The following is a 24,147-nucleotide window of genomic DNA, read 5'->3' as shown; positions in this document are numbered from 1 at the left end:
GGTTGTCAAATTTCACAAACATGTTTAGATAAAGCCTGATGAAATATTAGCAAGGAGGAGATGAAGGTGCCTGATTTTAAGGCTTGAAATGATTTATGTACTCATTTATTGGAAATTCATCTAAGACTGTACACTTGCTTTATGCTAGGCCCATTCTTTTTACTAACAGCCTTATGAACCACTCAGGGAACGCAACCTATGGTAACCACAGTCCTCTGCTTAGAACACAGAGAAACCAGCTTCCATGTCACAGTCGAAAGCAATGCTCCAAATTCAGAGCCACTAACTAGACCTTCCCTTTCAAAGACACCCCTTGCAGTAAACATTCTGTGTTCTCCACGCACCCCAGTCCTGCTACGGAAGTGTATTTTCATTTGATTTCCCTGGGCTACAATACAATAATAGTGTAGTCAAAAAGAAGAAGAGATTTCTTCCTGGGTCCAAAGCCCTTTGAAATTACCTAGGATTCTAGTATTAGCTGTCCTCCCCCATTCAACCCCTCCCTCAATCAATGTACACCTGGCCTTCTCCACTCTCTGACCCCAATGGCTCTCTGACTGGAATGGCTTTCCCAACCCCCCCACTTTACCCCTTTGCTTTTCCTGGAACCCACTCAAATCTCACCTTTAGTAATGATGCCTTTCCCAACACCACTAGCCCACCTTTTCCTCCTCTCAACTTCCCTCTACCATTGACCGATGGTGAGCCATCTGCCCTTCAGAATCTGTCACCTTATAAATACAGTTTCCTTCCAATATGTCTGAAAGAGCCTCGATGCCTAAAGCTGTGTCACAGATGCTGGTTTGTTATCTTCTGATCCCATCCAAGAGTCTTGAGATACAAGAAAGCAGATATTATCCCAGTTATATTATTATTCCCTATTTTTCAAATGATAAAGTTGAGGCTTAGAGATGTTAAGTAAGCTGCTATACTAGAAAGTAACAGAATTGGAATTTGAACTTGAATCAAAATCGCTGCAGACAGTGACTGCAGTCATAAAATTAAAAGATGCTTGCTTCTTGGAATAAAAGCTATGACAAACCTAGACAGCATAATAAAAAGTAGAGACATCACTTTGCCAACAAAGGTCCATATAGTCACAGCTATGGTTTTTCCAGTAGTCGTATATGGATGTGAGAGCTGGACCATAAAGAAAACAGCGCCAAAGAATTGATGCTTTTGAACTGTGGTGTTGGAGAAGACTAGAGTTCCTTGCACGTCAAAGAGATCAAACCAGTCAATCCTAAAGGAAATCAACCCTGAATATTCACTGAAAGGACTGATGTTGAAGCTCCAATAGTTTGGTCACCTGATGTGAAGAACTAACTCATTGAAAAAGACCCTGATGCTGGGAAAGATTGAAGGCAAGAGGAGAAGGGGACAACAGAGGATGAGATGGTTGGATGGCACCACCAACTCGATGGACATGAGTTTGAGAAAACTCTGGGAGATGATGAAGGACAGGGGAGCCTGGTGTGCTGCAATCCATGGGGTTGCAAAGAATCAGACATGACTTAGTAGTAGTGTAGTCTTAGTCGCTCAATTGTGTCTGACTCTTTGCAACCCCATGGACAGTAGCCCGCCAGGCTCATCTGTCCATAGGATTCTCCAGGCAAAGATACTGGAGTGGATTGACATTCCCTTCTCCAGAAGATCTCCCCGACTCAGGGATCAAACGCAGGTCTCCTGCATTGCAGGCAGATTCTTTACCATCTGAGCTACAGGGAAGTCCTTAGCAACTGAACAGTAACAACTCTTGACCTACGCATTTGCAATCACTTTGTAGTATAATCAAAATGGCAAAGAGGTTTGCTTCATCTCAAGTCCAACTTCAGCCAACTGGTTATCACTGCCCAAAGTGCTGTGTTGAAGAGCCAAAGTTAGGCTCAGTGGGAAGGCAAACCATCCACGACAGAGGAGCAAGGTCTGCTGTGCGTTCAGCTTTTTCAAGGAAGAGCACGTGGGCCACCTCCTTGCCATCCACCACATCATACTAACGTTCCTGAGTTGGGATGGAGTCTTCTATCAGTCTAGTCTGTATGTTCCGTAGCACTTAGAACATAGTGCTTAACACAGAGTGAAGGAGCAATAAATAGGTATCGCTTGACTGTAACATCAACATCCTCAATAAGGCACTGCATGGTGGAAGCTGCACAAACAGCTCGAAACAACTATACTGGGAGGACGTCAGTGAAGGGCTCTGGTCTGGACCAGCTAAGCAGCTTTCACTTGGTACATGATTTCAAACCAATATGCATGCAAAATAGAGTATGAAGCTTCAGGAAAACTGTTTCATCCAGAAAACAGTATCAGTTTGAAAAGTGAGTTTTGCTTCTGCGTGATGGTTATACCTCTCATATGAGCTACCACTTGGTACAGACGAACTGTACTCAGGAAGTGCACCGCCTCCACGTGCCCTCCACAGGGTTGTTTCTGAGGCCCTGCATCTCTTCTGGAGCTCTGTGCACTCCTGCACCCCTTGCTGCCACCCCCACTCTGTCCATTAATGAATCTGAAAGGGAGATAAGGTGTTTCTAGCATCTACCATTGTAAATTACCAGAGACCAAATTACTAATTACAACCATTCTCCTACAAGCAGAGCGCTCCTCCCCTCCTCGGCATCTCCTGCCTCGGGTTGGGAGTCCTCTGTTTCCGTTTCATCTCTTTTCCATACCTTGGGACAGGGATGTGTCCAGGAACCCAGGCCAAAAGCAGCAGATTTATCACCATGCTAATGACAGCGAGCTGCATGCAGAGTGATTTCTGCAATCCCCCTCAACTCCTTTTGCCAAGACCTGTGGAGCTGCAAGATCCAGCCGATTACAGAGACTGTTATCATCGCATGAAGAATGGCTCTGTTGGAAAATGCAATTAGATATCAGCCATGAGGCTATCTTTAGAAGCTTGTTGGCGAAGATCTCAAAAACAAAAATCGCCCTGTGGCAGATTTGTAGATGTTAGCCAAATTGGCCAAAACTGAGAATCACTAAACACATTTCCAACCTACCTCTGTCACTATGCGGCATTCTGACGACTCACCTCGTGTCCCCTAGGTATAGCTCACCGTTCAGGGAGTGGGTGTCTATGTTTGCAGAGTTTATAGAACTCTCAGTCCTGGTGGCAAAACCTCCCTCTCTGTTTTCATGAGCACCATTTCCTAGTCTGGGACGGTGAGAATCTTTCACCCTATCATTCCAAAATAGCTTCCCCAGGGCTTGGGAATGGAGAAGGAAATGACAACCCACTCCAGTATTCTTGGCCTGGGAAATCCCATGGACAGAGGAGCCTGGTGGGCTAATGTGCATGGGGTCACAAAGAGTCCGACACGACTGAGTCACTAACCTGCCACCAGGCATGGGGAAATGGCCCTGTGGGAGGCACGTAGACAGGGAGGCACCTGGTCAGAGAGATGAGTTGTCAGGAAAGCCAGCTGTCAAGGATGTTCCTGGCGGGGAAGCTTGTTGTCATCGGGGAAGTAGTTTCCAGAGGGGCGGGCAGCCCCATATGGCTCTAAAGGATCAGGTCTTTGTCCAGTCTCATTAGGAGGGAGGCATCTAGGCACATGGGGCTTCCCTGGTAGCTCAGATGGTAAAGAATCCGCCTGCAATGTAGGAGACCCAGGTTCAATTCCTGGGTCAGGAAGATCCCCTGGAGAAGGGATAGGCTACCCGCTCTAGTATTCTTGGGCTTCTCTGGTAGCTCAGATGGTAAAAGAATCCACGTGCAATGCAGAAGACTTGGGTTCAATCCCTAGGTCAGGAAGATTCCCTGGAGGAGGCCATGGCTCCCCACTCCAGTATTCTTGCCTGGAGAATCCCCATGGACAGAAGAGCCTGGCAGGCTATAGTCCATGCTGTGGCAAAGAGTTGGACATGACTGAGCGACTAAGCACAGCACAGTACCCAGGCACATAAGAGGCTTGTGGTGCAAGGCACTGTGCAGATACCCAAGAAACTAGCCAGGAACCATGTAGCATCAGCACTCCCTACTGTGAACCTGAGAAAGCCCTTGATGACCTCCTCAAAATCAAGAGAGGGGTCTCAAGGGGTACTGCACTTGCCACAGCACTGTCTCCTTTTATTTGAAGAGTGTGTATGCCATGCTTCTTTAAAAATCAAGTCAGCAATGTTGGAGGCTCAGCCCAGCACTGCCTCTGTGCCCCCAACTTGACTCTGCTGGCACAAACAGTACGATCATGGGGGAAGAGACTGTTCCAGGTTTCAGGTCCTGATGGCTCCAGGCTCATCCAGTACTCATCCGTGGGCCAGGTTCCCACCTCCCCACTCCCTTCTAACACAGTCCCTACACTCTCATGGGCCCCACTTGGAATTGGGGTGTGATGATTGCTTTCCCGAGTCCTTGGCTTCCTCTCTGTGCCTAGTCCTCTCCGGTGAGGGGAGGGGAACACTGGAAGTCATGGCAGACTTGCACTGTGACACACCAGGAGATGGTGGTCTCCAAGGTGAAGCTGAGGGACCTGGGGATGTTTAACCTGCAGAGGACATGTCTAAGTGGAGAAACCATAGCATCCTCAGATGTATGAAGGAGTCTCACTGACCATGAGAGAGATCCTTTTTCTATGCTGTTCCAGAGAACAGACCAAGTCCAGATGGGAAAATTACAGGGAGTCATGCATCAACACCACATCAGTAATTCCTTATGTATGGTTTAACTGGTGGAACAGCCCGGGTACATGCAAGTGAGAGGTGAAATGACCATCTCATTCTGTAGAAGGGACTCCTCAATTAGGTGGGGAAATTAAACTGAATGGCCTCTGCCATCCCTCCCAACCTTAATAGTCTAGGAATGCCCTAGAACTTTCAGGGAATGGCCAGGTCTCCTGTGACCACTTCACTGGAAACTCAGTTCAGGCATAGCCTTTGACACATGTGCTGTGCTCAATTGCTTCAGTAGGGTCTGACTCTTTGCGACACTGGGGACCGTAGCCCACCAAGCTCCTCCATGGGATTCTCCAGGGAAGAATACTCGAGTGGGTTGCCGTGCCCTCCTCTAGGGGATCTTTCTGACCCCGGGATCCAACCTATATCTCTAAAGTCTCCTCCATTTGCAGGCAGGCTCTTTACCACCAGCACCTAGGAAGCCATCTGAGACACAGAATGTACTTTATACGAGGAAAGGAGGCGGTGAAGTTCCCAGGCTCTCTCAGAATCCCCCAGTGACCTGATCTCGTATCCCAAACGGGATGTGCAGTACAGACAGCACTGACATGTTAACAAGTGCGTGGAGCCCTGGGACATAAACAAACTCCAGGGCGGCCGCTGCAGCCAGGCCTCAAGCACGGCATCACGGAGCTTCAGAGATGGGGGAAGCCAGGCGGTTATTCTGTCCCAGGTCCTACCCCAGGCAGGAATTCTCCATCCAACACCCCAACACATAGCTGCCCAGCTTCTGCTTGAGCGCCTTCAGGAGGGGACCCACTGCTTTGCCAGGAGGTTTAGTCCATTTTGAGACAACTTAATCCACATGGAGACAGTCCTCGTGAGCCATGTCTTCCCCATACTGAGCCCCAAATCTGCCTTCGTTTAACTTGACTTTTACCCTCGGCGGAAGGACAGAAATAAATCCGTTCCCTCGGCCATATAACAGTGTTTAGATTTTTAAAGACAGCCATTGTCTCCAGAACTCCAAATATTTTTTTTTTCCTGTCTAAACATCTCCAGTCACCTTAGCCATTTCTCACATGGTGTGGTTTCAGACCCCCTCACCAGCCCGGTTACCATCTTCTAAATATGTTCTGTTTTACGAATGTTCTTTACAAAAAGTAGCTCCTAGAACAAATAACCAACTGTATTCTGACCACTGCAGAGTACAGCGGTGCTCTCACCTCCCTTGTTCCACTCACTGTGAAAAGTGAAAATGTTAGTCGCTCAGTCGTATCCGACTCTTTGGGGCCCCGTGGACTGTAGCTCGCCAGAATCCTCTGTCCATGGAATTCTCCAGGCAAGAAAACTGGAGTGGGTTGCCGTTTCCTCCAGGGATCTTCCCGACCCAGGGATAAAACAAACTGCATTATAGATGCATTATAATGGATTATAGATGGATTCTTTACCGTCTGAGCCAGCAGGGAAGCCACCAGACCTGCATTAATGCAATATGGTATTAGATGTGTTTCCTACCAAATGACCAACTGTTGTGTTCAACTGAAGGTTATCGTCAACTAAAACCACAGTATTTTTTATTTGACACAGTTTCTTTATAGCTTAAAAGAAAGAAGTGGATTTCAAGGGAGCCCTATAAAGTATTAGAAGATCAAATCCTGCCTCCCCCTGCATTAATAATGCACACACAGAACTATTTAAGAGACTATAGCCCCAGCGAGGATTATGAGGGACAGTCTAAGATAACTGAGCCCACGGATACTGTCTCCAAAGGTGGAATGTGTGCTTGTACTGATGTGCCAGGGGCCCAGTCTCTGCAGCCTCTTCTTCCAGACATCCAGGGCATGAAGGGCTCTTCTTGGAAACTGTACTCACCTTTTTAAAATTTTTATTTGTCTATTTTTCTGTGCCAGGTCTTATTTGCAGTGTGTGGGATCTTTGGTTATGGCATGTGGGATCTAGTTTCCTGACCAGGGTTCGAACCCAGGACCCCTGCACTGGGAGCACAGAGGCTCCAGGGAGGAGAGGTCCCTGTGCCCACTTTTGGCTTTCTCACCCTGCCTAAGGTTTTTAACACACCGCCTGCTTCCAAGGCCACCTCTTCCTCCAGCCCGCTGAGGACTCACCAGGGGTTTCCTCTGTGTCTCTGACAGGTCGCCTGAAGGAGGAAATCACCCAGCGGCACGTGCAGCAGGTGGCTCTAGGTGGGTACAGAGTGGAGCCTGCGGGCGGACGGTGAAGGTAACACAGACTGAGCTGGTCTGGGGAACCCACGCCTAGCTGGACCTCAGGAAGGTCAGGGGTGGGGAGGACTGCTGTCAGGGCAGCTTCCTCTGGACACCCCTCCTCTCTGGCGCCAGGCTTCCCCTCCAGTGTACTTGCTTCCGGCGGTCAGCACCTGGCACCCACCCTCCCAGCAGCTGCCTCATCTCTGACCTTCTCCACCCCACATTCCAACCTGAATTCACCCACTATATCCCAGCTCCTCAGGGTCCTACTTGGAGCTAGACCAGCTAATCCCAGAAGGAACAACTGGTGGTGAAAACAGCTCCCGGTGGCTGAACTCTTCTCTGTGCACTGTTTTGTGTGCCCAACAGTCCTGAGGCCAGCACCTTTTCTGGATGAAGGTGATTCAGTGGCTTGCCCAGGGTCACAGGCTAGCAACTGTCGGCGCTAGGACTTGAACCAGGTCTCTGAGTCCACCCCAGACGCCCTTGGTCTCCAGGCTATTTACTGCCCACAGCAATGATGGGCCCATAATGCAAGCACTAAACCAACAGAGTGATATTCTGAGAGGCCCTGGGCACCTTTTAGGCAGTGGGCATCCACTGAAAATGCCCCCTTGTGATACACAACCCAAGGAAGTCACCCAGGGAGAGCGTTCAGCTCCCTGGAAAGCTGGTGGAGCAGGGTTCCTGGGCAGGACCCCCTTGTCCTCTCCACCTAGCTGGGATCAAGCCTTCTAGAGCTTTGATTAAATAAGCTATTCTTGTATTCCAAACAGGGGGCTTCCCCTTGAGAATGTCTGACCCCCGAAATCACCTATAGCTGGAGAAACCTTGCACCCAGGGTCTCTGGGGGCTATGAAGCTGAGCCCCAGCACCATGAGGGTAATCCATTTGACTCCAGTAATTTGGATTAAGGGGGAAGTTGGTTTTTCAGTTTAGGTCATAACAATGATCATATCAAATAACTAGTGATTACATCAGAAACATACAACAAGGAAGTCTAAGCCACACAGACAGAACCCAAGCTTCTCCCTGTTGGGCCTGGGACTGAAGGGTCAGACGGATGTTCGGGGCCTACCCTCCTCTTGCCAGAGGCCTGTGCAGGGGCTTGGAGCTGAGATTCTGTGCAGGGTCTGCAGAGCACCTTCCTCCAGATGCAGCCAGGGCTCCCAGGGTCCTCACTCCTAGGGCCAGGCTTGGTCGGGGCACAAGGCTCTCCACTGGAAGCTGTGTCGAGATGCAGGTCACTGGATGGGGAGTTGTCCCTGGGGCTTCCCCTTGGGCCTCTTCTCCAGTGTCCATCATGCTTGTTGAATAGAAACAATGATGTGGAAAATACCACTCAAATCATTCCAAGGGCAGTTTCACTCTGTGGTCTGGGGAGCCATTTCCATGGCTTTCAGGGCAGGACGTGCTCCAGTCTTTCTGCCCCCCAGTCCCGACCCTGCCGCGTGTCTTCAACAGCAGGTTCCTCCTTAATTCCTCCGCTCACCTCTCTGGAGCCTTCTTCCAAAGTATGGCTGGTGTCAGGTTCAGCAGGGCCCAGCTTTGCCCAAAGTAATCAGCAAACCTCAAACGAAAAACACTGTAGCTGAGTCTCATTAAGAGCATTTGAAATGCCTAATTATCTTAAAAGCTGACTATCCCAATTAAAGAGGAAGTGGTACCATCTCCAGCTGCCATCTTGAGATCAAACGCCACGTGGCTGTCCAGGCGCCTCGGGAGCTTGTCTGACAGGTCTGTGGACCCGCCGGTGTGCTGTGTCCCAGGGGACCTCAGTTCAGAAACTTCTCCTTGAGAGAAAGTCTCAATGCAGCAGGTCGCTTGCAGCGCCATTTCCTGCCTTAACCCTCGCGCTTCAGACTAGCGTTGGGGCTGAAGGCCAGGACCCACAGCTTCTGTAAGACCACAGACAGCTCACTCAGTGTATTTGTCTTCCTGACGTTCTGTAGTTTGAGCTTTGGTGGAGCGATGAGGAGGTGACTACACCCGCTCTTGCGCTTCCACTCCCGTGGGTTTGTTCGTATGGCGGTCCCTTCCCTGTCTGTTCTGTTTCTTCGTCTGCTTCTTCTCCTCTCTACTTTCCCTCCATTTCTGATATTCCCTTTGGTAGTATTTCTTTCTTTTACATCCATGAGTGTGTAGCTGGGGGTTGGTTGGTTGGGTTTGGGATTTTGGGGGGTGGGGGGGTTCAGGGGTAATGAGGGAGTCTGAGCAGGAGAGGTTTTCTCATGCATTTTGCATAAGAATGTGTCTCTGTTTGTGGGAATGGACATATGCCCAAGAAAATTTGCAGAAAGGCAGTCTCGAAAAGCAGAAGTTTAATGGTGGGGTGAGAGGTGCCGTGGGGCTTCCCAGGTGGCACTAGTGGTAAAGAACCCGCCTGCCAAAGCAGAAGACATTAGACACCTGGGTTTGATCCCTGGGTTGGGGAGATCCTCTGGAGGAGGGCATGGCAACCCACTCCAGTACTGTTGCCTGGAGAATCCCCATGGACAGAGGAGCCTGATGGGCTACAGTCCCTGGGGTCGCAAAGGTTCGGACACGACTGAAGCAACAGCATGCATATATTGTTCTATCCACTATCCTCTGCCCACTGTAGCCCCAAACCAAGTCAGCTTTGACCTTCCCCACAAAGCCTCGCCTGCCCCTTTCTCCCCAGTCTGCTTGTCCTCCAGCATCAGGCACCTCGGCTGGAGCACCACCTTTGTCCTGTAATTATTTATCTCCATATCTATTCTCCACATGAAAATATGAGCTCCTGGGAAGCTAGGTGCAGTCAAATTCACCTCTGTCCCTGCAGCAGCTGGCACAGGCAATAAACAGGCCAGAGTCAATGCTTCCCCAGATGACTCTGAGACTCACACATCTTATAGAAGTGTAATGAGACGTTTGAACATAAAATAAGTCCATTTAAAGGAAGTATAAGGAATAAATGCCCTTGGACCCCACAGTTGAGCAGATTCCAACACGCAGGCAGTAAATCCAACTCTATCTTATCTAGCAGAAAGAGCAGAAAGAGGAGCACCCAGAGTTCCATAGTTTTCATTTTCTGACAACAGGAAGCATGCTAATTTATCTGCAGAAAGAGAATTTCTTCTGGAACTAAACACAAAGCAGAATTTATTGTGAGGACCTTTGTACAAAGGACTCTGAGTGACAGAGAATGACATCGTCAACTGCAGTTTTGCAAAGGTTACCGAAATGTTGTCCAACAAGATGGTTCTCGCATCGACCCTCTGTGGAAGCGAGAGGCCCGTCAGGAGCGCGTGACTCACTGAGGGTGTCTCTGGGAGCAGTGAGGTGACACGCCGGGCGCCCAGCCCTCTAATGGCCACATGGAGCCGGAACAGGACGGGGAGAAGCCGCCCCAGGATGCAGGGCTGTGCCCTCTCTCTCAAGTCTCTTCTGAGCAGTATTTGATCAGGGACTGGCTCTCCTTCAGCTCACAATCAGAACTCTACCAAGTGCCTGTGATTAAAATTTAAAAAGCACATGGCACTGCCGAGCAGCATGTGAAATGTGACAGGTGAGAGTGAGCACCAGGCCATCGGAGCTCCAGGAACTGGGGATCTCACCAAGGCCATGGGCCTGAGCCAAGCCTAGAAGAATGGGCAGGACTCAGAACCTCAGAGAGGAGCGTGGGGAGAGGGGCTGGGGTGTGTGTGCATGTGTGTGTGTGTGCGCGCGTGTGTGTGGTATACATGTATATGTATGTGGGGGATATGTGTGTATGCAGTCTGTGTGTGTATATGTGTATGGGGGGTGTATGTGTGTTTGTGGAGTGTGTGTTCATGCATGTGGGGTATATGTGTGTGGCATGTGTTTGTTTTGTGTGTGGAGGAGGTGGGGGGAGGATGACTGTGGGGAGTTGATCTGAAATCGTCCAGAAAAAAAGGCTAAAATGGTGAGAAGGGCCAGTTTATTGAGAGCCTTGAACCTGAGCATTTCACTCACAGGCAGTTGAGCCACTGGACATATTTCTGAGCAAGGTAGGAAGGCTTGGTAGGAGACGCCTTTTAGGAAAAGACAGCCCCAGGCAAGAGCATGCGTTCTTCAGCATTCGCTACTTGACTGACGAGTAAATAGTCTGCACCACCCTGGGGACCACCCCCCTTGCCCACCTAGCCACCCAAGCCTGAGCCCAGCCCCTGCACTGGGCGCCTCCTCTGGGTACACACACCTGCAGCCTGGCCCGGGGGGATGGTGCTCCTGCCGTCTCTGAGTAAACCTGCTGCAGATGCTGCCCAGCGAGAGCTGGGGCCTCCTGGGAGCCCCACACTGGCCACTCACCCTGCAGAAGCAGCCCCTGACGGCAGCCCACGGTGGCTGCAGTGCCCTGTGGGCCCTCGAATGACCACCAGGCAGGGCCCACCAACCTGACCTGAAGACCCAGCAGTGAGAGCACTGAATCCCAGCAGGGCCTCCGGGAGGGCCGGGAGCGGCCCTGACCCTGAAGGCTCTTCCCTGTTCCAGCTCCGAGTGCTCTGAGAAGCTTCTGTCTCCCAGACAGAATCGCTGCAGTGACCTTGTGGCACCCCTGCCGTGCTCCACACACAGGCCACTGCCATTGCCACCTTGTGCCATTCGGCGGAAAATTCTTTAAGACTGAGTCTTGAAATACTCTTTTGGAATTCTGAGCCTGGGAACCACAAATCTTAGAGAAAACAAAAAGCCAGACCATCATCAATTTATTCAGCAGATTTGACTGAGCACCTAGTATGATCCAGACCAGGAATTCCAGGGTATGGAGAGGAACCGCTAATGGAGACAACTGCCTGGACCCTTGAGGATCAGGCAGCTCAGTGGTTTTCAGATGGGCTCTGTGGGACCCCACAAGGGTGAGAGAACCCAGGGTACAAATGGCAGCACCCCCAGATTTTCACGTGGATCAACCAAAACAACTTCTATTTCCCTTCTTACCACTAAGCCTTTGTTTGGGGAAAAAAAAAAAAAAAAAGTTCTGTAGCTTTCAAGAACCTTTCTCCCTCACAGCGGTAGAGGCTGGAAGCTGGAGATCACGGTCAGGTGCTGGTGAGGGCCCTCTCCTGGGCACAGACTGCTGGCTTCTCATTGTGCCCTCGCATAGTAGAAAGATCAAGCTAGATCTCGGGTCTCTTCTTAGAAAGGCACTAATCTCATTCATGAGGGCCCCACCCTCATGACCGAATTACCTCCCAAAGGCCCCACCTGCAGATATCATCAAGTTAGGGCTTCGATTTCAGCATGTGAACTTGGAGCGGGGAGGGGGCGGAGAGGACACATTCCATTGGTAGCAATCAAACACAGAAGACAAAATCCTAACCCCTCAACCTCATGTGCTGGATTAAAATGTGCCATGGCCATCTACTCCACCTGTCCTTGTGCTTGGCCAGTCTCAGCCAGGAAAGGTCTCGGTGTGTGGTAGGTCCTACTCTATTGCCAGTGTAGTGGAGCTGCTTGAGATCCTCCCATTTCCCCCAAAGAAACCGATGATGAATTTGGGGAAATTGGGGTTGTCTGTGCTCAGATACAAATGATAGGTGCTGTGTATTCCATATAACCAAGAAGAAGCTCTAAGTGGTGCTTTGAAAATACTGGTGTTGGGCTTCCCTGATGGCTCAGTGGTTAAGAATCCACCTGCCAATGCAGGAGATGCTGGGTCCAGTGTGATGGATTAGGGATGCCAAGCTTCCTGCTAATGTCTCTCTGAAAAGCCACAAAGATTGAGGCATGTGGTCACCACTGGTCAGTGAGGCTAAAGTGACAGTGGGTAGAATTGCCAAGGGACTCAGGCCCAGAGAGAAACCCTGGGTTCAGAACTGTGGGCATTTCTGAAGAGTGAGGCAGCCTCCGTGGACTGGATGCAGGAAGGAGCAGCCTCAGCACAGACCTGCCCCAGGCAGAGTGGGGGATGCCAGGTGCCTCAGAAAGAGGGTCATTGTGCCAGGCTCTGGGTGGTGCAACCAGAGAATGCTGAGGAGAAAGTGGAGGTACAGCTGGGGTCCCAGCAGGAAAGACTGTGGAGAGACAGAAGGAGGAAAGAGCTCCAGTTTGAGCAGAGGTGATTTTGGTCAGGAAGTGAGTGAGGAGACCAGACACACCTTCCTGTGAACACAGGGTGCTTCTGGGGTCCCCCTTGTACTGCTTGTCAGTCCACACTGACCCTCTGTGCAGGCTGCATCCTCCTCCAAGAATGCAGTGAGGGGAGCAATGTGGAAGGAGAGAAGCCCCCATCCCAGCGGCCAGATTGTGGCAGAGAGGCCCAAAGTGGACTCAGAGCGAGTGACTGGGGCAGGAAGGGATGTGGCCGTCCTTCAGGCACAGAGCAGGGTCCGTGCTTCAAACAGGCGAATGGAAGGATCGTGATTGTACTATTGACCATATGAAGGGAATGACAACCCATTCCAGTTTTCTGGCCTGGAGAATCCCATGGACAGAGGAGCCTGACAGGCTACAGTCCCTGGGGTTTCAAAGAGTCAGACATGACTGAGTGACTGACACTTTCACTCTCACTATGGCCATCTGTGCTCTTGGAAATCACCCCATTCTCCCTGTGGGGAAGATGGTGATGAGTCGGGGCCAGAGAAATGATCCACCACAGCCCTGGGTCTGCAGGGTATTCATCACACCCCTGAGTCTGAGCCAGCCACGGGCAGCAATGGCATTACGCAAAATCAGCACCAAGACGGACAGCAGCGCCGAGTGCCCGGCAGCCTGTGATCGCTCCAGTTGGCGATTCACTTGAGCCATTAAACAGGAAATGGTCTGATGGGGAAGCCAGAGTCTTTGCCTCTGAGCTGCTGACCGTCGTGGTCATTGAGCCTACTGACAACATCCATCTTCGGGAGAATAGACATGCTGACTTCTGAAAGGGGATGGAGCTGGGCAACCTGGGTTCTGTGAGACAGTCTAGCCCAAGGAGGCCTAGAGTGGGTATTTGGGAAGCAGACCCTGAGTCAGCTGAGGCCACCCGCCAGAATGCTTCCGTGGCTCTGATGTCTCATCTGCCATGGGAGAGCCACATAATTCACAGCCTCCTCCACAGAGGGCCCTGGCCTTGCTCCCTGGAAGCCCACAGGGCCCCTTTCGGTTGTTCAGTTCAGTCGCTAGTCGTGTCCAACTCTTTGCAACCCCATGGACTGCAGCATGCCAGGCCTCCCTCTCCATCACCAGCTCCAGGAGCTTACTCAAACTCATGTCCATCAAGTCAGTGATGTTATCCAACCATCTCATGCTCTATTGTCCCCTTCTCTTCCCGCCTTCCATCTTTTCCAGCATCAGGGTCTTTTCAAATGAGTCAGCTCTTCACATCAAGTGGCCAAAGTATTGGAGTATCAGCTTCAGCATCAGTCCTTCCTGTGAATATTCAGGACTGATTTCCTTTAGGATGGACTGGTTGGATCTCCTTGCAATCCAAGGGACTTACGGTTGTACCTAGCTGGAAATGTCAATCCTGCCTTCATTGAGACTCCTAGCAGACAGTTAAGGAGATAAGCAGGCTGGCTCGGAGTGTTCTGGGGGCTGACCTCAGGTGCCCCAGTGGGTAATTACTCAGTGGGTAATGTGGATGAGACCGTTCCTCACACCCAGCAGGTGAGCTGCAAATGCCAAGTGGGATCAGGGTGCAGGCGGTGGGTTTGGTTAGGAAAGGGCAGTCCACACAGGCCAGCACACAGGGGAGAGACTGAGGCTTTCTCTCAGCCCCCGAGCCCCACGTCAGAAAGGCATTCGCACAAAAAAGAGCATCACTTGCAAATACCAAGGGCGAGTCAATACCGACTTCAGTGATCTGCCCTGTGGCAGCCTTCACTGTGCAGGTCACTTGCAGAGGAAGAAGCACCAGCTTTGAAGTCAGGCAGAGCAGGGTACTGACTCCGGCTCTTTTTACCAGTGGTGCGAACCCAGGGAAGGTCACTACCCATGTCAGAACTCAGTTTCCCGGTCTGTGATGGGAGTTACTACAGGAGAGCCACAGAGAGCCACATGTTCAGATTTTATCCTCCGCCGGCAAGGGCCAAGTGCAGGCGGCTCCAGCCCCACAGAGACCGTGACTTCTTGCTGCAAAGCCCTGAGTCCTTTTGCCCCACAGTGGCTTCCAGAGGTCTGGAAGGTGGGCAGGGGGTAAATTGCTATTCAGGCACCCGGAGAGCATCTTACCTGAACCCTCTGCAGGTCTGGCATCCTCGGTGACTCCCACATGAAGTACTTGTATTGAAACTGGATGTAGAGCCTTGAGCGGTTTCTTTTTTTTTTTAAGATTTTTTTTTAAGACTCTCTTGATGTGGACAGTTTTTAAAGTCTTTATTGAATTTGTTACAATACTGTTTCTGTTTTATGTTTTTGGTTTTTTGGCCACAAGGCATGTGGGGTCTTAGCTCCCTGATGAGGGATTGAACCCACACGCCCTGCATTGGAAGGTGAAATCTTAACCGCTGGCCTGCCAGAGAAGTCCCTTGAGCAGTTTCTTAATAAAGGGTGAGCGTCGAATCACAGGGGCATCTGCTGTCAAATCCTAATGCTGTGTGTCTGGGGTTGGGCCCAGAGGTCTCTTGCTTTTACAAGCTCCTTAGGTGATTCTCAGGTTCACCCCCGGTAAAGAGTCCATGAATAAAAGAAATGAGATTCACACATTTCAGACATGGACTGTGTGTGTGTGTGTGTGTGTAGGGTGCAGGGAGGTGTTGTTTCCAGTGCCCCCAAAATCACGCCAGGTGTAAGCAGACCCATGGGAGGCTGGCCTTCCCCACCAGCGCCCCTCTTGTCTTACGCTGCTGATTCCCGAACACCTGACTCATCAGAGGAAGGGTCACCCCAGAACGGCGTGGGCCCCGCTTGAAGTTCCAGTTACTCTTTGAGGCTTGGGGGATTCCTCCGTATGTGACATTCAGACCCACGGCCGCTGGAATTAAGCCGTCCTTCTTCGCTTGTGTGTTGTTTGGGGGCCGGCTGCCCACAGTGTGACCTCCTGGGCCCCTCAGGGCTGTGACCTCCTGTGCTCCCAGCCAGGGGCCCGCGCTTGAAAGGAGGTGACTGTCAGGTGACCGGAGGCCCTGTCCTGGCCACAGGCCCAGTGGGCACGGAGACCCACGAAGCCCAACTGCCCTTTACTTGCTCCCTCTGCCTCTGTTCCTGCTCAGCCGCTTTGTCTGGTTCCCATTGAGCTCCCAGCCCCTCTTTCTCTTGAGAGACGTCTGATAAGCCAAGCCTCAGGAAGCAGCAGAAGTAGCCAGGGGCCGTCTCCTGGTGGGGTTACAATGCATTTCACTCAGCAAACATCACTTTGGCAGAGAGGCCCCTTTGGTTGCCATGGCAACGTGGATGGCTTGTGTCTTGGGGGTACGCTGTGCCCTCATTCTGGCTGCCCAAGTCCCCGAGTCCCAGGTTTCTTTCCCAGATCCTTTCACCACCCTGGCGCCACCTCACATTAACTATTCTGTTTGCAACAGCTTTGTCTTAACTGGCAAATCAACTACTTGGCTTGGCCATCAAAGGAACAGATCACACCATTCCCTCTCCTCAGCAGCCCCCAGCCTCTCAGTTCTCACAAAGCCAATGTCCCCACCAGGCCCTTTGAGGTCCAGCATGATCTCACCTCAGGTGGCTCAGCTTGTAAAGAATCTACCTGCAATGCGGGAGACCTGGGTTCAACCCCTGGGTTTGGAAGATCCCCCTGGAGAAGGAAAAGGCTACCCACTCCAGTATTCAGGCCTAGAGAATTCCATGGACTGTATAGTCCAGGGGGTCCAGAAGAGTCGGACGCAACCTAGTGACTTTCACACTTTCACTTCCCCCAGAGCAGGGTCTTCACTGCGTCCCTCAGGGAGTTCCTTGGTCTGGGTCGAAAAGTGTTAAAAGGAAGCAGAAGAGTCACAGCTTTTATTTTTTTTTTAAACAGAGATGCATGTGCCCATTGCTGAAACTGTTAGGAAAGGAAATATTCACATTTCAAGTCCCATAGTTATCAGCTTGGCATTGAGGTACTTCCTGACCTTTCCCAGAGAGGACAGGGCCCATGAGCACTGTGGGCACTGAGGGCACCCTGGACGTGGAACCTGAACAAAGAGCAGAGGGGCCAGTCCCTGCCCTCGGGGCCTTGGCTGCCTGGGTCTGGGGGACCCACGGCGACTAGGACGGGCAGTCTGGGTCATTAGGGCCACTAAGATGCACCGGCTTAGCACAGACTTCCTCTGGGAGGTCTCTGGGGTGAGACGCTTGCTCAGCCAGTTAACAAGTGACAGGTGACCCTTGAAACAAGGGAGAGACAAACAGATGCCCGGCAGATAAAGAACAGAATCCCAATCCACTTAGCATATTTGTCGGTGAGTTAGATAGCAACATGGAGAAGGCAATGGCACCCCACTCCAGCACTCTTGCCTGGAAAATCCCATGGATAGAGGAGCCTGGTGGGCTGCAGTCCATGGGGTCGCAAAGAGTCGGACACAACTGAGCGACTTCCCTTTCACTTTTCACTTTCATGCATTGGAGAAGGAAATGGCAACCCACTCCAGTGTTCTTGCCTGGAGAATCCCAGGGACGGGGGAGCCTGGTGGGCTGACGTCTATGGGGTCGCACAGAGTCGGACACAACTGAAGCGACTTAGCAGCAGCAGCAGCAGTAGATAGCAACATAAAAAGCAACCAAAAGGGAAAGAATAGAGGCATGCCAGAATGAGGACCCCTCGGCAGACTAAACCCCTGATGAATGGGAAATGTTGCGTTTGGGATCCAAAGGACAGTCGCAGTGAAACAGAATGCATTTTGACAACCACTCAAAAATAAGAATGTGTGTCAACTGACTACAAGATTAATAGAAGACAGTGACAAACTGACATGACCGTGACAATGTCCATACTGCTGAAATACAAAAGCAGTGCTGGATGTTGCCTGTCGTAAGCATTTAGCTCTTTAGAACCAGAGAAACTGGGTTCAAATCCCAGCTCTACCGCTTGTTAGCTGAGTGACTTTGAGTTAGTTACTGATCTCTCTGAGCCTCAGACTCTTAACTTAAATGAGCTGGTAATGCCTCTCCTGCTGGGTTATTTTGAGAATTAGCAATAGTAAATAGAGCACCTAGCCCAGTGCCTAGTAGGACTTGGTAGGATCTGGAATAAAGGAGACGCTCAGTAATGATCATTGCTTGTAATTCACCTCCCATAGAAATATCGAACATGAATTTTTCAAAGCTAGGAAAACTGTCCTCTACCCTGCCTCTCCTGGGCCTGTCTGGAATATGATGTCCAGATACAGACTCCATACTTATGATCAGTTAGAAGGTCACCATGTCATGAGCCCTAAGATGAGGGAATTGGGCGGAGTCAGCCTGAGAATAAAGCTCCAGACGGATGTGACAGTTTGTTGTGGTGGTTGCTGTTAAAATATTTTAAAGACTCTTCAGATTAAGGAGGACATACTGTGCTGCTCCACAGGTCCAAAGTAGAGGTGAAAAGAAGTTAGTGCGGCAGGTCTCAGCTCCAATTAAGAGGAAACAGAAAGAAAAAAAAAAAGAGGAAACAGAGCTGCCCTCAATGAATTGTGCTCTCATGCAAAGCAGTGAGCCCAACGCTTGGCAATACCACAGCAGAAAGCAGTTGACCACCCTCAAAAACGTCATCAAAGCAATTTCTGATTCCAAAGCCTTTGCAGCTAAACAAACCTGGATTTAGAGCCAAGCTCCTCTAGTTAGCTGTGTGACCTCTTTGAACCTCCATGCCCTTATCTGTAAAGTGGGAGCAATTGTCTGAACATGTCCATTTAGTGCCCGGCCCATGGTAGAGTGTCCCCTCCAAGGAGCAGAAAGTGGGGCTGCATGACTTCTAAGATGCCTTCTGAGTAAGACATGCCGTATAACCACCAAAAGCCTCCTGGAAGGATAGACAGATCCCAACCACCGGGCTATGGAAAGACAGGCTCCAGACAAGCCCAGTAGCACCCAGAGCAGGCAACCAGCAGCAGCGGCTGGCATGTCTGGGTCACAGCCCTCACCTAGGACTTGCGAGGGGTCCTGTCACGCTGCTCACAGGACAGGGCATATGAGCGTGGTTCTCAGCCCAGGTGCGCGTTGGGTTAATCAGGCTTAGAAGCAATGCTTTAGGGGAAGTCAGAAGTGGGGCACATGGTTTGAGGCTGGAGAATTCGGCACCTTAGGTGGTGCAAAGTTAGATGTGAGCCGTTTTAGTGATGCCTTCGTGGTTTACAAAGGGCTCTGTATCAAAAGAGGGGGGAATGCTCTTTTGCATCTTCGCTGATGACTCAAGGAATGAGGGAACCCCATGGGGAAAGGACTGATAGTGACATAAGGAAGAATTGCCTTCCAGTGACAGGCTTTGGACTGTGGGTTTATGTCCAAAGCATGATCACAGAAGCCTCCTCGGGGGCCTTTCGGCCGAGCAAAGGCTGCCACCCAGAGGAGGCGAGTGAAGCAAGCTCCCATCCAGAAACCCTACGGGGACTCACAGGGTCTCCTCTCACATTGGGAGGCACGATGCCTCTGTCATCTGCTCTAAACAACACACTTTCCCTTTCTTCCTCGCTGGAGTGAGCTATCAGCATCTCCCTTCTCCAGGTATCTCAGAAAACATCCCCGTGCCCTCGATGCCAGACCAGCTGGAAGAGAAGTTGCGATCACAGCTGGAGGAAGAGAAGAGAAGGTGCCCTTTCCTTTCGCCACACACACCCTGATCCATGCCCCCCACCCCAACCACAACCCCTTCCCCTAGAGGACCCTCGGGACCACCTGGAGCTGTGGGGAAGGGCAGGGGGCCACCACCCCCGACCCCGCCAACCCAGGCCTGCAGCTCCTCTGAGAAGTGGGTCCTAAATTAGCTGGAGGAGGCGCCACCTTTAAGCAGGCAGTTGTGAGGTGCAGGAAGCCAGCCGTGGCAGGGTGAGGCTGGAGTGGAAATGGAAGGCCCAGCCAGGCTCCAGAGCCAGGATCCCTGACTCGGGCAGGAAGAGCTGGTCGCCATCTGCACCCTCTGCAGCCTCTGCAGCCTGGGGCCCGGGCTGCAGCCCTGGAAGCAGCTAGTCTTGTCTGCTGCTGCCCTCTAGGGGAGCCCTGGAGTATGACCACGGAGGGCCTCCACCTGGCTGCTCTTCTGAGGCTCGGTACCTGCAGGGTGACGGAGAACATCAGACCCTCCTGCAGCCACTGAGGGCCCCAGAATGATTTAACCTGCAGAGCGAGGAGCCTAAAGCATAAACAGTCCTGTGGTCCTTACTGATACAAATATCTTGGTTCATTTCTTCATTTAGGCATTCAGCAGAGAGGTTGGCTATCTCTTCTGCCCTGGAAAAATTTGCTTGCGGGAAACCAAACAAGAAACTTTCCTTGCTCGCAGCGGGCAATGATGTCATTGCCACCCAAGCCACCCACCCCTGAGCTGGCTAGGAATGTACCCCAAGTGGGTCACATGTCACCCTGCCCTCATCCCCGGATGGCCTGGGTTCAAACCCTGACCCCTGTGTTTATTAGCTCTGTGTTAAGGGCCAAGTTCCTTAACCTCTCCATGTTTCAGGTTCCAGACCCGTGAAGGGGAGATGGTTATAATAGCACCTTCCTCCTAGGGTGGTGAAGAGGATTGAATGAGTCTGTAGACAGCAAGTGGCTAGAGCAACACCTGCCCCTCAGTGCCCAGTAATGATAGCCAGCCTTCTAGGGGAGCCCATGGCCTGCTAGACAGAAATGCCCGGCTCTGGGCTCACACACCAGCACAGTGCTCTGGCCTCGGGCACCACGGCCGTTCTGCCGGGCTTCTGAGGCTCGCCCTGGTCTCTCGAAGCCTCCCTCCCTCCCCCTTCTCTGATTCCACTGTAGATACAAAACGATGTTCGCACGCCTGAAGGCCCTGAAGGTGGAGATAGAGCATTTGCAGCTGCTCATGGACAAAGCCAAGGTGAAGCTGCAGAAAGAGTTTGAAGCCTGGTGGGCCAAGGAGGCAACCAGCCTGCAGGTACTGGCCGCTGTGCCGCTCGCTGCCCCAGAGTCCACCCTCCTCTTGTGGCCTGGGGACTGGCAGGCAGCCAGGGAGGGGCAGGACATGCAGCCCTCCCCTGGGGGGGTGGGTGCAGAGGGAAAAGAATGGGGGGCCTTGACCCACACCAAACGCACTCTCAGCCCCTGCCTCCTGAAGTGAGTGTTCAGTAGTAATAAGGAACGTGAGTGGTCCGATGCCTCACTGTTCCCAGGGAAAGGTGGAGGTGGAGTGTGCACAGCTCCCCAAGAGCCGAGGGATTTGCCACCGTTGCTTCCTGTGATGGAGTGACAACACTTGATTGTTCTTTATTACAGTTATATATACATATTTTTTATATATGTTATAAACATAGACGTGAGGTAAAATTACATAATCCCACCACTTAAGGATAATCGATATAACATGTTGGATTATATTATTTTATACTTTTATGCATATACATCCACATGCTTTTATAAAAATAGAATCATACTAGTCTTTTTTTAAGAAAGAAATCTTCCTTCTTTTTAAATATGAATTTATTTATTTGGCTGTGCCGGGTCGTAATTGTGACCCGAGGGGTCTTGGTTGCTGCGCACAGACCCTCCAGTTGTGCTGCACAGGTTCAGTAGCTGTAGCGCGTGGGTTTAGTTTCTCCATGGCACGTGGGTTCTTAGTTCCCCGGCCAGGGATCGAACCCGTGTCCCCTGCACTGCAAGGCAGATTCTTAACCACTGGACCACCAGGGAAGTGTCCATATTAGTCTCTGAGTATTACAAATGCCTTTGTTTTTCCCTCGTTGTCCAGCCTGCCACCTCTTCCATGTTATTATTCTATGACATCATTCCAAGGCCCTCGCTGTTCAAGCATATGGATCTGTTTTAATATATTTTATCTCCTATTGTTTAATGTCTAGGTTGTTTGGGGACTGGTTCCCTGGAAATGTATTTGAAGAAATGTTTTTGCATATTTCCTAGGCAAATTCCTAGAAGTACTCTATGATGTCATAAGGGCTAGAATAACCTGTTAAGAAACGTTAGTACAAACCCCCAGTTCCCAGCGCCCTCCTGTGACCTCCCCTCAGGTGTGTGCAACAAAGGAGATGACAGACACATAATCCTGCCTCTCGTGGGCCTGGCAGAACCCTTCGAGGCCATCTCACAGGCTGCTCACTTCATTTTAAGGATGAGGAAGCTGAGAGGCACGGAAGATATTTTCCCAAAGACACAACCAAGCCATAACCCGTATGTTACTGCCACCTGTGACCAGACAATGCAGAAGCCTATTTGGATAAAATTAAATACACACAATGACAAATAAAACCAATGAGATGGAAGTACAGTTATCGCAATATTTTAGCAGCAAATTTGTGGTATAATAATATGTATAGTGTTTTACAAATGCACAAATTAATAAGATCTGGGGGAGTGCTCCATACTTACCAAAATTTCAAAGTAGAACACGTAGAACACAGATATTTCAAGACTTCTGCACCAACTGTAACGTGATCTGAAAACAACCGTGATCTCTACTGGTTACAGAGCCACTGGTGCCGCCCATACTCCTGTGGCTTCCTGTGGTTTGTTTCGACATTTAATCACTGAAAGAAATGTTAAATTTCAGGTGGAAGTTGGGAAGGATAAAGACGTCCCTGGTTCCCGGTCACACTCACAGCACCCCTTGGGTTCTGTCTGTTCTTCAGTTAGGAAGCCTCCCTCGTGAGGTCATCAGTGGGTGAGGCCGTTAGCCCCTGCCCGTGCCCACGGGCATCTGGCCGCGGGAGAGTTGTGTAGGTCATTCTGTGTGACCCAGGAAGAGTCCCGTCGAGGCTGCTGGCTTCAGATCGTTTATTACTCGCGTGGACAGTGAAAGCCAGGGTAGCCAAGGTGTCACTGCGTGGGCCTTCCACCCTGCAGCATGTCCCAGAAGCAGAAGGGACCAGGTGACCACAGCAGGGGCAATGGGTCACGTGTAGCTGGGGAGTCAGCTCCATGCAGCCACGACACCATTTCATAGCCTGAGGAGGAAGCCTGAGTGGAATGGGCAGAAAGCCATAAGCCTCATCAGAAGGCGGGAGGTGATGAGAAGCTGCCCCTTGACGGTCTCCAAAGGAGATGGCGAGGCACAGGGGGAGTGGCCTGGCAGCAGCTGCTCACCACCCTCCTGTTCTGGGAAAATCGGGGTGGCGGCGGGGGGGCGGTGGGGGCAGCGTTCTGCTAGGACTCGGGTCAGCTGAGGTTTAATTGCTGCTCCAGAGACCTGTGTGGAGACGTAGAAGGTCTCTGGGACCCTGGCCCGGCTGCCCCCACATACAGTGCTGAGCGGGTCACCCCTGACTCTACCAGCATCTCTTTGGGACGAGGGAAGGCAAAGCTGAAAGGACTTCTGGAGCACTGTCAGATCACACTGTAGACACATCTTTTCTTAACTTCAGAAAGTAATACAGGCTCTGTGCTCCAGAGCCCAGAAGCCACAGCTCTTGAAGCCCTCGTGCCCTAGATAGAGCCTGTGGTACGCAACAAGAGAAGCCACCGCAGTGAGAAGCCTGTGCGCCACAGCTAGAGAAAAAGCCCGAGCAGTAAAGAAGATGCAGCACAGCCAAAAATAAAGAAATAATTTTTTTTAATTGTATTTTTAAAAAAAAGTAATGCAGGCTCAATTTGGAGAACTCAGAAAACAGAGAAAAGCACACAGAATGACTCAAACATCACCCCTTAGCCTGCTATCCAGAGAGAATGTTTCCACGCCCATCAGCATGGTGCATGGCTACATCCAGATCTATTTTTCCCCCATACATGTTGTATATTCCAACTTTCATACCTAGTTCTTTCCCCTTGAGAAATACATCAAAGACAGTTTCCCACATCATTGGATTCACACTTACACTGTGAAACTTTCTCCCGGACCAGCAGGTAAACTCCCCAGCAGTGACTCCATCGAATCACGTGAAGCCCTTTCCCCAGATGTCAGAAGCCCAGCACGAAAGGTCCCAGCCTCTCTCTAACAAAAGGTAAGGGGAGAACCCTGCAACAGGTTGGGGTGCCCTACCTCTCTCGCCCAACCCAGTCTTGATGCTCTAAAAGTCTCTCTGTAGGCTGCGTGATCCAGGAAAATGAGTGACCTGTACTGTTAAATTAGTTGAAGATGCTCAAGCCGGTGGCTTTCACTAAGGCTTGTGGGAGAACCTCCCCACCCCCAGCCCTGTCCCTCTGGCTCTGACAGCCAGGGGACCTGCTGCCACAGCGACAAGAAGAACAACTTAGCCAGAATGTGGGCGCGGTCCCGCCTCGGGGTAGGAAGGAACAACTGGCAGAGGGGAGAAGGAGGGGTGACCTGGGGTGGGGGTGGGTGTTGGTGGAAGGCAGC

At 51.0% G+C, this 24,147-nt stretch overlaps 1 protein-coding gene across 6 annotated transcripts in view; it reads left to right on the top strand.

Annotated features, from left to right (window-relative positions):
• Window positions 1-24,147, top strand: part of KIF6 (kinesin family member 6) — a 421,799-nt gene that overhangs the window by 379,554 nt on the left and 18,098 nt on the right. For 4 of the 6 annotated variants that reach the window (XM_024983811.2, XM_024983809.2, XM_024983807.2 and 1 more), the window contains exons 16-19: window positions 6,774-6,824; window positions 19,392-19,476; window positions 20,643-20,778; window positions 23,691-23,791. In XM_024983811.2, coding sequence (XP_024839579.1) covers window positions 6,774-6,824; window positions 19,392-19,476; window positions 20,643-20,778; window positions 23,691-23,791 — 373 coding nt within the window. The remainder of the gene's footprint in view (window positions 1-6,773; window positions 6,825-19,391; window positions 19,477-20,642; window positions 20,779-23,690; window positions 23,792-24,147) is intronic. The other 2 variants (XM_024983810.2, XM_024983806.2) reach the window with 1 other exon arrangement.

Source organism: Bos taurus, chromosome 23, assembly GCF_002263795.3.
Source record: "Bos taurus isolate L1 Dominette 01449 registration number 42190680 breed Hereford chromosome 23, ARS-UCD2.0, whole genome shotgun sequence".
NCBI lineage: Eukaryota > Metazoa > Chordata > Mammalia > Artiodactyla > Bovidae > Bos > Bos taurus.
This window is presented reverse-complemented; position numbering and strand designations above follow the sequence as displayed.